The following is a 14,650-nucleotide window of genomic DNA, read 5'->3' on the forward strand; positions in this document are numbered from 1 at the left end:
GCCCAAATCATCCCCCCAGTCCGGAGTGTCATCGTCATTGATCCAAAAGCCATTGGACTTGTGCCAACTATTGTGAGCACCTACTGCAATACAAAACAAGTCCAAGGCTATCCTAAAGGAAGTGAGAGTTTGAAAGAAGGCCTCCAAGAAAATAGCAGTGTCATCTGCTAGCTCACAATCAACGAGGCCCTCCTCTTGTCTGAGCGGTAGTTTGAGCCCAAGACTGTCAGCTCGAGACCTAAGAAAAATGCTCACAGCCTCAGCCACAAAAAAAGGGGCAAGAGGGCATCCTTGACAGACGGATCTAGAAATCTGAAATCTATTTCCCCTGACCTCTCAGATAAGCACCTGGCTATAGGCTGATCTATACAAGGCTGAAACCCCTTTGATCCATGCATCTAAAAATCCAAAATGATGAAGGGTGCTCTTCAAGAAATCCCATTCTACCCTGTCATAGGATTTTGCAAAGTCCAAGAGAAGAATGGCTAGTTTTTGTGCGCTCTGCATGGCCCACTCATAAGTTTCCCAAAAAGAGAAAGTATGATAAAAAATGCTTCTGCAATAAACTGATCCCGTCTGCGTATCATGGATAAGATCTGTAAGAATGGGATGTAAACGCAAGCTGATGCTTTCGCCAGGATAGGATTGCCATTGGGCGAATTTTACTTTGGGGTTCCTTCCTTGGCTGGAAAGATAGCAAAGGAGGCTCTCCACTGCAGAGAGTGCAAGGAGACAGTGAAGGAATCCATTCACGTGTGGCTAATGAATTGAAAACCCATCTTATGAAATGCAAAGAGTAATATGATTGTTCTTAAGTTCCAAATCCGTGGCATCTTTTAGGTTGGATGTTCCAACTGTAAGGAAAAGCTTTGAAGATTTGAGCTTTATTAGATGTTTGGAACTTATGGCTATAGAGCAAAAACCGAGCCTATATATTGGATTGTAAATCCATGAGGTCTTTTATATGTATTCATCCACCAATTTTGCATTGGTACCATAGGTGGATTGGATAAGGATGTTTGTAAACCACCACTTTATACCTTAAAGGTGGAATAGAGCATAGTATATTTGCTCCAAATTTGTAATTGTCTATCTTTATATGCCACAAAAGAATTACACACACACACACGATTACTTTTGTTGTCCACATTTGATACTGCTTGTATTGAATATCTTATTTACTTTTGTGCTATTTCCATTGCTTTTGAATATTAAGCTGCTACTTGTATCCCTAACCTAGATCATTCTATGGTCCTAAAACCTGTTTAGACCCATGTCTCCCTAATGACAGCCAGACTGGCTAGGGCTGCGTAGTCTTACTTGGGATTGACTAAGATCAGTAGGTTTAAAACAAGGCACAATGAATGATTTGAATAGTCATGGATTTGACCAACTAGCCATGGATTTGGCAAACAATCTTGAACAGTAAAAGGTCGGACAACCTGTTGTTCTGAAGGACAACGGCGTCCTATTGATAGTCTCCAGATTCCGCACCGTTTGGCAGATACAGGCCTCCGAATAGGGCTGATTTTTTTGTGTTAATTTTTTTAAAAAAAAGACAACATGCAACTTCACAATTGTGCTCTATTTTTGGACCAGGGGGGCCTAATTTGGGAAAAAGCAGGTTGGCACTTCAAAAAGATAGTTTTCTGAGGACGAAAGGGATTTCAAAAAAGGCAGAGATTTTTGCCATAGCTCTTCAAGCGCGGATGTCGAGGCAGATTTTTGAGAGATCCAGATTTTCACTTGTGATTTGAAGATCCAAAAAGAGATTGAGATTGCGATTTCGACTTATCTGGCCTAGACAAGCCACCAGATTGAGATCCAGATTGAGATACCTACCTCGGATTGAGATTTAGATCGTGATTGAGATTGTGATTGAGAATGAGATACTCAAAATAGGGCTCGGGATGGTTGGACGAACTTTCTTCCTGCAGGTCATGGACTTTGGTTACCAACTGTGGTGTAGGTGCTGCTTCCATGTGTATCTGTAGTACTTCCTGTATGATGTCTTGTTTGCCATTATTCTCCATCTCCTTCACTTTATTCCCGAGAGCTGCAACCATAAGTCTAAGCTCCCTTACTTCCTGCTGTACAAAATATATCTGCTCCTGTGGGTCTGAGCTAACCCTCCGCTTGTAATACAATGTGCATGGGCTGGGTGTTGCTGCGATGTCAGAGTAGGAGGGTTTTCTGATAGGGGTTGAAACAAAGGTCTTCAACTTTGGGGGCTCCATGATGGCCTGTGAATAACTGGGGGCCCTCTTGCTATCTCTAACACCCCAAACTGAGCCCAGGGCTCAGCTCAGCCTGGGGGCTGAAGATAGGTTGCCCTTGGACCTCTCTTAGGCTGACGATGTGCGAAAAGAAAGCTGCCCCCTCTTGCATGACCTGAGTTCGAGACGAGTTGCTACTGTTGACGCTTCTGCCACTGCGAGAGGGTACTGGGGGCTGCCCCTTGCTGTTGTGTGTTGTACTGTTGTGACTACAGCAGTCCCGCTAGGCGGGAGCGGGAAAGGAGACGGGAGGAGCTAGATGCAAGCAGAGAAAGAGGGCGGGGAGGGATGGACGGACGGAACGGGAGGGACGGACGAAACGGGAGGGAGAGGCGGACAAAACGGGGGAGAGAGAGAGAGAGAGAGAGAGAGAGAGAGAGATTAAAGGATCCATAAAGTAATTTTCTTGTCTACCAAGGGTCTATCATTTTCTCTACTAGTTATGCTAGAGAGAGAGACAAAACGGGGGAGAGAGAGAGAGAGAGAGAGAGAGAGAGAGAGAGAGAGATTAAAGGATCCATAAAGTAATTTTCTTGTCTACCAAGGGTCTATCATTTTCTCTACTAGTTATGCTAGAACCAGCATATCCTATGTTGGCAATCTTCTAGTCAAAGTGTTTGACCTATTTTAAAACCACTGATTTTGCGTTTCTTATTTACTCTCAACAGATTATGTAGCTCTAGGATTTGTTTTTTTTGTAGAAGCAAGAGCAAGAGCAACAACAACTTGCTCAAGCCTTTATGCTCTCTTGTTTTTGAGTAAATCTGTGTCTAAGAAGGGAAAGATACTGCACTTGTTTCCATTTGGTTCTATGGGGGAAAAAATAAATTGAAAATGGTATAATTTTAAGTTGATTTGATTTTTGATTTCTCACATTGAATTTGTTGGTCTAATGCCAAATGACAGTTTTAGACGACAAGGCTGTCAAGGTTATGACCATGTGCATGCATGGAACGGCTTCTCCGAAAATTTACACAAAAATATAAGAAAGCAAAAGAAGAGCTTGATAAATGGGATAGTGTGCAAACAAAGCTTGTTAATCTTTTCAGCAATGCTGCTGCTATTCTCGAGAGGTTGCCGGTAAAAAATTGCTTTTGTATATACATACTTGCTTTATACTCTTTTTTACAAATGGTAGGTTGCACTAAGAAAGCTTGAGGTCTGTTTCTTTTTTCAATGTTGGGACCTGAAATTCAGGAATCAATGTTCAGGATTTTTGACACTTCTATAAAGACGTGCCATTGCATGGAGGCAGTTTTGCTGGCTCCTATTGTTTGCACAGTCAGGATTAGATTGCTTGTGAAATCCTGCACGTGGTTTTCAATCATCAATGTTCAGATCATATGGGTCATGTTCACATTTGATCTCATTTGAGATTGCAATGCTTCAAACTATGTCCAGAATATCATATGTTATAAAACGGACAAATATTGCATTTTTAAACATGGTGTATTGTATCTCATGATAATTAGATGTAGCTTTAGAATCTGTAAGGTCTACTATGACTGTTGTTATATATTTTCTACTGTTATTTAGGCAGGTTGTGCTACATCAATTTTTCACATGACTCGTGCCTTTCTAGTAGAGTTGGGTGTTCTTGGGGGCTCATTGTAAATTGGAGTTCCAACTGCCATTCATGGGCAGTTATTAATAAATTGGACCATTAGCCCTAGGCTCATTTTGAAAGGGAGAGGTGGACTAATACTGTAGTGAAGTATTGCGTGCAACCAAGATGGAGGCACTAGTTATAACCGAGATTTAGACTGAGAATAAGATATTGCATGATAGAAAATTTTGGCTACTCAGAGCATAATCCAAGTACTTAAGATATAGCACGTCAAGCACTCAAGATTACAAGTAATACAGTACAAGGACTCTGCACAATCAAAACAACATGGATACTCTGCAAAACAACATGGATACTCTGCAAAACCAGAGTGTCCTCTTTAGCATTCATGTCACTTCGCCAGCTCACATAGTTATACAGATGCCTTTATAATCACATTGCCTCTGAATTTCTAAGACTATATGCTTGCATGGCTAGCTGCCACCTATCATCTATTTGACTAGTGAATTTTGACATTATTGACTACATCAGTGTAAAGGTTACCCAAACTTGAGCTTAATTTACCTTCAATCCCCCTTTGAAGCTTCAGGTGGTGAGCAAGTAGTCTCAAGCTATGAATTTGGTGACATCAGCAAGGACACACACATACCCCCCCCCCCAGCCAACCCTCGGCCCTCCTCAATGGCACCTCGGAGTGTGAGGATGTCATCTAGAGTCGCATGATCAGTGCCAGAGCTTGCTTGTCCAGCAACACCGGGTCCCTTGCTCTTTGCAAACTGGCTAACGTGTGGGCTGAGTACCGAGGCATAGATCTTGGTCATGACATGCTCAATCATGAGGGTTGGGTTCTATTGTCTCCCGAGTTTTTGGGACCCCTGCCTTGTGAATAGGGATGATGGTGTTAAGGGTCCAAGTGTGGGAAGCACTGGTGTAGACTGCTTCATTAAAAAGCTTTGCCACTTAGTCCATATGCAATGTATTCAGTACATAGCCCCTCATGATCTTTGGCTCGGCCATTATGTAGCTCTAGAGCTACATGTTTGATGTCACTGTTGGTGAATAGTGCAGAGGAGGTGGGGCCAGCTAGTATGAGAGGTTTGGGGACGACCTATAAGGAATGTCGTTGGCGTTAGTGAGAGGAGTCATCATCCATTTCTTGGGAGACTTCACCAAAAGTCTTTAGAGTGGCTACGAAATAGGATGTTTAGTAACTCCACAGTTTGGCGGATAAATGCCTGGTTCTTTCCATGGACTAGACAGTGATACTCGTGTATAATCCCTGATGTGCTTGAAAGATGGTGCTTGGTTTTTGAATCTACGTTGGCGGTGTAATGGCTTACAGGTTATTGTATCGGCTATTTCAGGGGACTGAGCCAATAGGTGGCAGACAAGCGGAGCATGTGGTGTGAGTGCCACGAACTCCACCTATCTCTCTAGTCTTATCACGCCTATTGATACACGAACAACACCTATCTCTCTAGTCTCATCACGCCTATTGATACCCGAACTGCACCTATCTCTCTAGTCTCATCATGGTATGCTGGCTCCCACATGTATCCACAAATTGAGGGAAAAGTGTGCTTTGGGGCTTTGATGGGTCTCTGTGTAGAGTAATATCTCGTCGTGTGTATGACTATGAGAAATTCCTTGGATTTGCATATGGTACCATTAGAGTCCTAGACCGTGTAGGTCAGGGTCTTAGTAATCTTGAGTCTCATAGGTCCCCATCCCTCATTATATGGGGGGACCACCGGGTGTCTGTGGGGTCTATTCAAAGATGCCCATCTTGAATACGCCCCACTTTCCATCCTTGCAGGCAACATCGCATTGTTATAGGAGGGTACGTCTCTCCTCTACCTATAGGGGTGTGAGGTCCTCATCCATGTGGATTTGGAGATGGTCACGGAGTAGTCAACGTCAACGTAGCTCTAGGCAGATGTGGGTGTCTGTAAAGTAGACGACTAGAGTTTGATCTTGAGCAGGATCGTGATTATGCGCTAGGCCCCCTCAACACCATGCTCCTAGACCTCTAAAGCGGAGGTCACGAAATTGGTGGCATCCTCAATGGTATTGGTGGAGGTGCGTGGGATCCCCCAGACTGTTAACCTTGAGAGTCTTGATGTCTCTCTACTGCTGCTCAAGTATGGTGGCTGAGACAGTGGATTCCGATTCTGTTTTGCCATGTCCACCCATCTAGTGAGTCCAATTGCATGGTGGCTATCCGCTCGTCGACTAGTCGTCCACTACTCGGGGCTCTCTCCACCTAGTGGTGTAAAGTTGGTGAGCTCCTTGTGGATTTGTGTAGCCTCTTAGTTGAGGCAATAAATATATCTCTTTTGCTCTGCCTCTCGCTCGCGGAGTCGGTGTACCTGCTCGAGGATCTACTCAAGGATATTTGTGTTGCAATGCATGGTGAGAGGGAGAGGGAGATGAAGATGGGTAGTCACATGATGGACATAGAGGTTGCGGCAAGGCATGATGTGATTGATAATAATCCAACTAGTACAAAGCGTCATTTATAGGCTAGGGTAGCCATCTCTTCTCACACACATGCATGGCACATGATGTCACTGGATGACCTCATGGGTGATTTGACAAGAATCAAATCTAGGTTGAAAGGGCAAGTGACCCTACAAAAGTCCCAAAGGGCAAACTCACACAAGTGGATGTAGGGCTGGTCTTGACGGTATAGACATTTCTCATATGCCTATTCCTAACTTTGGCAAATTTGTAAAATTGGATGGGACTAACTATCCTATCTCGAAGATGAAGTTACATAGTCATTTGGTGATAGGATTATATGGGAAATCACTGAAGGAATCTAGTGGAAGCCCAATCCAGTCTCTCTAGATAGTCTTGGATGTGAAGTTCTAACTACATGACCCTTTGGTCCCACACTTCTGTTGGACTTCTATCTGCCATCTTTGTTGGTTCATGGATTGAACAATGAGGCAAAGGTGAATCACAATGAATACATCTTTATTCATGAGTGGTTACATATATAGGCAACTGCCTCCATGTTGGTAGATCCCATATCCACAATCATTTCCATGATTATCTTAATCAGTTACCTCCTATGATCACTCCAAATCCACACATCACACCAACGTGACATACCTATTGCCAAGTCACTAGAACCTTCTAGCACACCTACACTCACACACTCCTAGCATAGGACTCCTGCACACACACACATACATCAATTTGTCCTTCATTCCCCCCCACAAATTGATGACCTTATCCCTCAGCAGTAGTACATGGGATGCTCCAGGGCTTGCCCACCATCATGTGGCAACACACATGGCCCCAACCTGTGACTCACTCATAGGACTCTTGGTTTACAATTGGGAGATAGACAATGACTATGTATGGAAATTCCCACGAGTCCAATAAGGAAAAATCTCAAACAAAAGACTAACAATCATTTAAGGATGGACTATCCATGGCAGAGAACCATTATTGACCTCACCTCACACACAAATAACTTAGAAAACATATGGGTCCTCACCCTTGTCAAAATTGACTTGGGTGGTGTAAGCAGTGAGAGCTTTAACATCCTCTGGTTGTTCTTCTTCTTTTGTCTCTGCTTCTTTCACAAGGTTTGTTGAACATCTCTTCTTTGCATAGCATTCTTTTTCAAAATGTCCAGGTTTTTCACGAAAGTTGCACTTCATTTTGCTCTTGCCCTTGAAGTTGCTTTTGGCCAAATATGCCCCATGTTCTTTGTAGTCATTTCTCTGTTTGATTTTCCTTTCCTCTTCCAAGAGGGGTGCCTCAATTTTCACCAAACTAATCTCTCGTATATTGGTGAGTGTGGTGATAATAGTGCCATATTCCTCAGTTAGGCTTCTAAGTAAGATAGCAATTACAATGTCTTGATCAAGATTAAACTTGATGCCAGATAACTGAGTTAGTATGCTCTTCATGGAATTTAAATGTGAAGAGATGGATTCTCCTCTATCCAATTTTAGATCAAAGAATTTGATGAGCAAGCTAAACTTGGAACATCTTCCCTGTGCTCCAAAAACATGCTCAAGATGAGTCCACGCAGCATGACCAGTCTCACAGCCATCAATGTGGTGGATAAAAGAATCACTTAATCCAAGAGCAATTATGGCTAGTGCTTTTTCATCCTTAGGGAGCCATAAAGCTTCTCCTTCCCTAGTTGGTTTATTTTCTTTCCATTAGCCACCTTCCAGATCTTCTTTTTCATGAGAATAAATTTCAGTTTGGTCTGCCAAGTATGAAAACCCTCTCCCTCAAACTTATCTATCTTGATTTTGGAGGCCATTTGGGAAGGTCTTACCAATTTAATGGCAGTGTCTAATCCCTTTACAAAAGATCAGTCTTTCTGAACAAAGAAATTACCTTCACCATATAGATGCAAATTGCTAGATAAAAATTCAGAAAAACCTAGTTGTTTGGCATGTGCATAACCAGTTGGCTTCTCCCACATCCTCTTAACTGGGGTCTTCTTTACCTTGTACTTTGCCCTTCTTGTAGTCTTCTTCAAGTGCTTAGCATTGGAAGAGCTTTGAGAACTTGGCATTTTGACAAGCAATCAATGCCACCTGGACTTCAGACGGAAAAAGCATTCTCTGATTCTGTACTTTCACCTCACTTCATACCTTAAGCATCAACCTAGCATTTTCTTTAGCATTAAACTTCAAAACTGTCAAAAATGCTTGCAGAAAACAGAGCAACTTTGGAGAATGAATTTCACCCAGATGAGAGCAGCTCTTAGAGGGCATTTAATGTGCAATGAAGGGTCTACTGATGGAGAATAGCCAGAACCAAGCTTGAGCCAAAAAACACGTTAGGTCGCCATAGCCAGAAGCTTCAAATCTGACTGGTTTTTCTGTCGATACGCCTCATTCACTTGACCATTTGCATTCAAAATTCACCAGCAGGTGTCTCATAGGGTGGCTTGTAGGTGGAGAACAAGCTTAAGGCATTTCAGGAAGAAAGGTAGAAGAGAAACCTCCATTTGGGGAAGATGAAGGAATCTTCTTGGAATCTCGTGGATACTCTTCCTAGGCACTAGGATTATCAACAAGCTCTGATACCACATGTTGGTTCATGGATTGAACAATAAGGCAAAGGTGAATCACAATGAACACATCTTTATTCATGAGTGGTTACATATATAGGCAACTGCCTCCATGTTGGTAGATCCCAGATCCACAATCATATCCATGATTATCTCAATGAGTTACCTCCTATGATCACTCCAAATCCACACATCACACCAATCTGACATACCTAATTTCAAGTCACTAGAACCTTCTAGCACACCTACACTCACCTACTCTTGGCATAGGACTCCTAGCCCATAGGTACACACACACATACATCAATTTGAAACCTTGATGGTATAGACATTTCTCGTATGTCCTAACTTGGAGAAAGTGAAAAATTGGATGGGACTAACTATCCTATGTTGAAGGTGAAGTTATGTAGTCATTTGATGGCAAGGCTTATATGAGAGATCATTGAAGGAATCAAGTGGAAGCCCAATCCAATGTCTCCATATAGTCTTGGATGTGAAGTTCGAACAGTGTGACCCTTTTGGTCCCACACTTTTGCTGGACTTCCATCTGCCATCTTGATGGTATAGGGTTTCTAACTTTGGAGAAAGTGAAAACTTGGATGGGACTAACTATTCTATCTTGAAGGTCAAGTTACATAGTCATGTGGCGGCAAGCCTTTTATGGGAGATATTGAAGGAGTCGAGTTGAATTCCAAGGATATAATGGATCTAGTGACAGGAGAGTGTGAGATAGGACACAGAGAAATGCAGAGGCACTATCCATAATAATCAGCACCACGATAGATGCGGTCATACCCCACATCCAACTTGCGGATACGGTGGCAGTGGCCAGGAAGATCTCAAGTATCTCTATGAGACAAATAACAAACCACACATGCTTTCCCTCTAGAAGCAATTGTGCACTATGAGGATGGAAGATGGGGATCATATCCATGAATATCTCACCAAAGTGAAGGTTGTGAGGGACCGGTTAAGAGCAATCGGTCACAAAGTGGACTCGAGCTAGCTAGCCATGGTTGTGTTGGGGTCACTCCCAAGAAGCTTGAAGGAGTTTATGATATTGGCGATAGTGGGACAATGGTTCATTGTGATGACGTTTGAGAAACTTGGGTCTGCTATAGGAGGAAGTCTGAGAGTTGCAATACAATGGAGATGGAGGTGACAAGGCCTTCGTTGCGAAAGCGGAAGGCGGCAAGGGTAAACGTGGAAAAGGCAAGCGCAAGAATGATAGCGACTTGACGAGAACAAGTTGGATGATAGTGGGAAAAATGAAAAAATGAGAAAACAACAAGAGCTTCTTCAAGGCAATGTGTCTTGCACATCCATAGTCGTTGGTCACTATTGGAGATAACAAGAAGTGCTTAATCGAAGGGATGGGGAGAACTCCATTCACCATGGACTCAGGTGCGGCAAAGGTTCTTTCAAATGTGCATGGAGGGCAAGTAGTAACGAGAGGCATTGTTGAAGGAGGCTAGACAAAGAGCTAAGATTCCGTTGGAGTAGGTCAAAGAAATAAGGCACAATCCAACACACTCAAAATAAAGCAAGTGAAATCTTAGTGACCTTGGAAGGCAATGTTACACTATATAACTTCCCTCTTGACTCTATGATTCATGTGATCACAAGAGAGATGAGCAAGACGTGCTTCTTTGTAGGTTATACCGAGGAGTCAAAGGCTTATCGAATTGACCTAGAGACAAAGAAGCTGATGCAGAGCAGAGATGTAGTTTTTGGGAAACAGAGTTTGAGCCACCCATAACTGCACTAAAGGATCCAGTCCTCCTAGAGAGCCATGCTTGCTATTATACAAGAAAAGTAGGCGACAAAGGATCCAATGAATCCAAAGAATGAAGATTCAGAATCAATGTCAGAGGCACATAAGCCATGCAAACGAACCTCGGCAAAGGAAAGGAAGTTACCAAGATGGTACTTGAAGACCTTAGAGGAGTCAAGAGTTACAGATATTCCAGGGAGCAGTTCGGATGTGAGGAGATCTCAAAGGCACGAGAAGGAACCAATCGTGAACGTTGCCCTGATGGTTTAGATTAAGAGCATCATGGAATTGAGGACCTTGGAGAAAGCAGAAGGAAATCCTAGAGTGGTGGGCCGCCATTGAAGAGGCCATTTTGAAGAACCAGATATGGAACCTGGTTGACAGACCTGAAAAGAGGAAGATCATTGGATCCAAGTGGGTTTATTGTTGCCAAGTACGAATCCAGTGGGACCTTGGATGAGTACAAAGCAAGACTTGTAGTCCGTGAAGGTTATGCACAGTCCAAGGGAGTAAATTATGGAAAAACGTTTGCTCCTACACTCAAGATGACTACCAAACGCATGTTTCTAGCTTTGGCTGCCCACCATCAGTGGCCAATATTCGAAATGGGCATGAAGTCTACCTTTCTAAATGGAGAGCTACAAGAGGAAGTCTATGTTGGACAATTAGAGGCTTCCAGTATCGAGGTGTAGGAAAGAAGGTATGCAGGCTTTGCAAGACACTTTGTGGGTTGAAACAGGCTTGAGTGCGTGTTACCAGAGGATCGATGACCACTTCTTTGAGATAGGTTTATGTCTCTAGGTATGACCATAATAGTAATCCTGTATGTTGGTGTTATCATAGGTGATCACAGGAGGAAGATCCAGGAAGTCAAGGGATTCTTGATGAAATTCGAGATGATAAACTTAGGACTTCTCCATTACTTTCTTGGGATAGAAGTCTAGCAGGACAGTGTCTTCATCTGTCAAGAGAAGTATTGTCAAGAGGTGCTGAGGAGATTCCAATGCAAGGAAGCACCAACCCCAATTGAGGTCGGGACAAAGTCGAGTAACGTGATTGATGCAGCGTTGTATCACAGATTGGTTGGAAGCTTGTTGTACCTGACCAATACTCAACCAGATATTGCCTTTGCAGTGGGGTTACGCTATTAGTTCTCATCAAAGGGAGAATCACTTGAAGGCAGGATTCAGGGTTTTGAGGTATTTGAAGGGTACACGCAGTTATGGGATTGCGTACTGCATTGGGAGTGAGCTTGGTGGGTCTATGATTCGGATTGGGCTGGAGATTGGAATACACAGCGATCGAGGTTTGGCTGTTACTATCCACTGCAAGCCTTCAGCTCTGCTACTGTGCCACTGCTTCAGCTTCGCCCTACCTGGCCTGCAGGTCCACGATCTCATCCATAATCAGCTCCCAATGGTATTGAACCTTGATATGCTTCACCCGAGCATGAAATGCCGGGTTCTTTGCAATCACTGTGCAACTCATGTTGTCGAACATGATCACTGTCGCTGCCTCCTAAAGAACTCCCATGTCTGCTAGTATCCATCTGAACCATAGAGACTCCCAGCAAACATGCTGCTCTGAATTCTGCCTCTGCCACAGAGAGCGCCCCTGTCGGTTGTTTCTTGCGGAGCCATGATATGGCACCTGACACATTTTTGCAGAGGGCCAGGGCCTATGTATAGGCCTAGGAGGTAACAGCAGGCAAGTCAGCAGGTGCCCAGACTGGGCGGGTCTATCACAGGCCAGGTTGTCCTGCAGTAGGGTCAGTTTCTGACCCTGGTTGGCTGACTTAGTTGGCTGTCCACAGGAAGGGGCCAGCAGGCACAATGCTTATTCCACTGAAGCCTGAAGAGGATTGTGAGCTTCATGGCTCCCTACAGTTCTCAGTGTTTTGTACAGTCCCTTCTGACTGGTTTTCCCAGCAATCTGCTGGTAGATTGTAGCTCTGTTAAGAGCAGTTTTCCCACTTGTGTGGATAAATATATTCCGATTTCTGCTTCACTATCATCTGCTTCAGATTTCTGAGTGTAGGTAGACTGTATGTGCACTAACAGAGATTGTATTCCAATGTGTAGGGTTACTTCATAATAGGTCCTCTACTCATACGCATTGTATCCCTCATCAAGGACCTCGACAAACAAAGTCTTTGACCATTTCATTCCACAACAAATCCCTAATACAACCAAACTTTGGTTCACATATGTTTAAACATTTATGTACACTTAAACATTTCATGGTCTCTCTAAAAGCTTCTGTCAACTGATTTCTTTGAGGTCATTTTGCCCTCACCAAGAGTGGGATCTTCTGAAAGCTTAATGGAAGCAATCAATGAGAATTGAAATTTCAGCAGAAATCTGATCTTTTTTTTTCTCAAGAAAATTACTTCCTTTTCTCTTTCTCTTTCTTTGATGCTTCTAGGTTGATTAAGCTCTTACAATGGCCTTGGGGCTAGCTAACCCTAACTGTAATCGCTAGTTTGGAGGTATATTGGCTTAGCGATACATGCTATGATGAATTTGCCTTTTGGAAACCAACAGGGCGATCTCCTAGGATGTCATCTGGCTCCTGTGACATTCCCTTGTAGTAGTAAGGGAGGAGTTACAGTGGGACGAGTAAGGACTGCAAGCAAGCCCCCCCCCTAAATACTAGTCTCGCTCCTGCTAGAATTAGGGGATATAGCAAGGGAGAAACTGCCTTGGGATGGGCAGGGAGAGTGCAAGCAAGTTCCCCAATGTTGGATCGTTTGACCTCAGTGAACAACATTGGAAATACTAGCGATGGTCTTATCTCTTTGGTAGGTGATTTAGTTGGGTCTAGCTCGGTAAATCAAAACAAAAAAGTTAGAAGAAACATATATAGAGAAAGGTTTAACTTTTTAGCTAGGTCAAACGTGAATAATCTTCATGATTTTGGGGAAGATAACATTAATTGGTCTAACTTTAAGGCTTTATTAGTTAGCACTCATTATACTAATAATAACATAAGAATTCTTAATAAACTAAGACGTCTTAGAAACAAGCATCTCAAGACTTCTGTTTCTATTAGTCCTATTCATGCCATGCAAGTAATTTATGTTGTCTATAACATACATAGTAGTAATATGCTTTATGTAGGACAAACCTATAGGACAGCTTTTATTCGTTTTCAAGAACATGTTAGGGAAGCTAGAAAAGTTCATAGGAAGAATTCCTAAATTGAGAATTTAAAACCTTTATATGCGGCAATGGCAAAGTTTGGTTTCAAATCTTTTTGTTGCTTTCCCATTGAGCATATAGAGAGCAATTTTAATAATGCCAAGGATTTTTACAAGGCTGCTCGTTCTCGTGAATTGTTTTGGATGAGAACTTTACATACTTTCTTCCCAAGAGGTTTTAATTTGGAAGGAAAATCAACTCTTCGTAAAAATAAAAGAACCTCTAAAAAGAACCCTTTGATGTGGAGAACTCATATCAAGCCCTTTAACATTCCTCATTATCAGCATAGTCATACACCTAACATTGTATGGAAACCTTAAGTTATGTTACGAGGTTGTCCTAGCTCTCTTGCAATCTCACATGTTGTTCGTGAGTTGCCTCCCTCACTTCCTCTTCCTCCACCCCCCCCTCCTTTAGCTCCTTTAACTTCCTCAGTTCCAAGAGTTTTTGCTTTTCGAGACTATAAAAGAAGACTACTCTACCTAGATAGATTAATGTCTCTGGGTCTTTTTTCAATAAAAGTTTTTGAAAAATATAATGTCAAAGTTCTTTTTAAACTTCAATACACCTTGGAAAACTTCTCTTTTGAGGATTTGAATCTAAATATGCTTCATTATATACGACTTAAAACTTCATTGGATCACTTCTTAAAAGTAAAAGCTTCTTTCAAAGCAAAGAAGTCTATCTAAATAAGGAACTCTTGATTTGTATTTTTACTTCTCCCTCACTTGACAAGATAGGCTTAAACTCAATTTTGAAGTCTCCTGAAGTAATGGATTCTCT

General features: G+C 42.6%; 1 protein-coding gene across 7 annotated transcripts in view; it reads left to right on the plus strand.

Moving 5' to 3' along the window:
- LOC147895198 (uncharacterized protein At5g43822-like) overlaps positions 1 to 14,650 on the plus strand; it is a 28,290-nt gene that overhangs the window by 7,342 nt on the left and 6,298 nt on the right. For 6 of the 7 annotated variants that reach the window (XM_087383982.1, XM_087383983.1, XM_087383978.1 and 3 more), the window contains exon 2: positions 3,183 to 3,356. The exons of the other annotated variant lie outside the window; for it this stretch is intronic. In XM_087383982.1, the coding sequence (XP_087240108.1) occupies positions 3,225 to 3,356 (132 nt within the window). In that variant the 5' untranslated portion in view covers positions 3,183 to 3,224. The remainder of the gene's footprint in view (positions 1 to 3,182; positions 3,357 to 14,650) is intronic. 7 annotated transcript variants of the gene reach the window in all.

The sequence above is a fragment of the Dipteris shenzhenensis genome, chromosome 13, assembly GCF_047967505.1.
Source record: "Dipteris shenzhenensis isolate YYH24624 ecotype China chromosome 13, Dip_SZ_1.0, whole genome shotgun sequence".
NCBI classification, from domain to species: Eukaryota; Viridiplantae; Streptophyta; class Polypodiopsida; order Gleicheniales; family Dipteridaceae; genus Dipteris; species Dipteris shenzhenensis.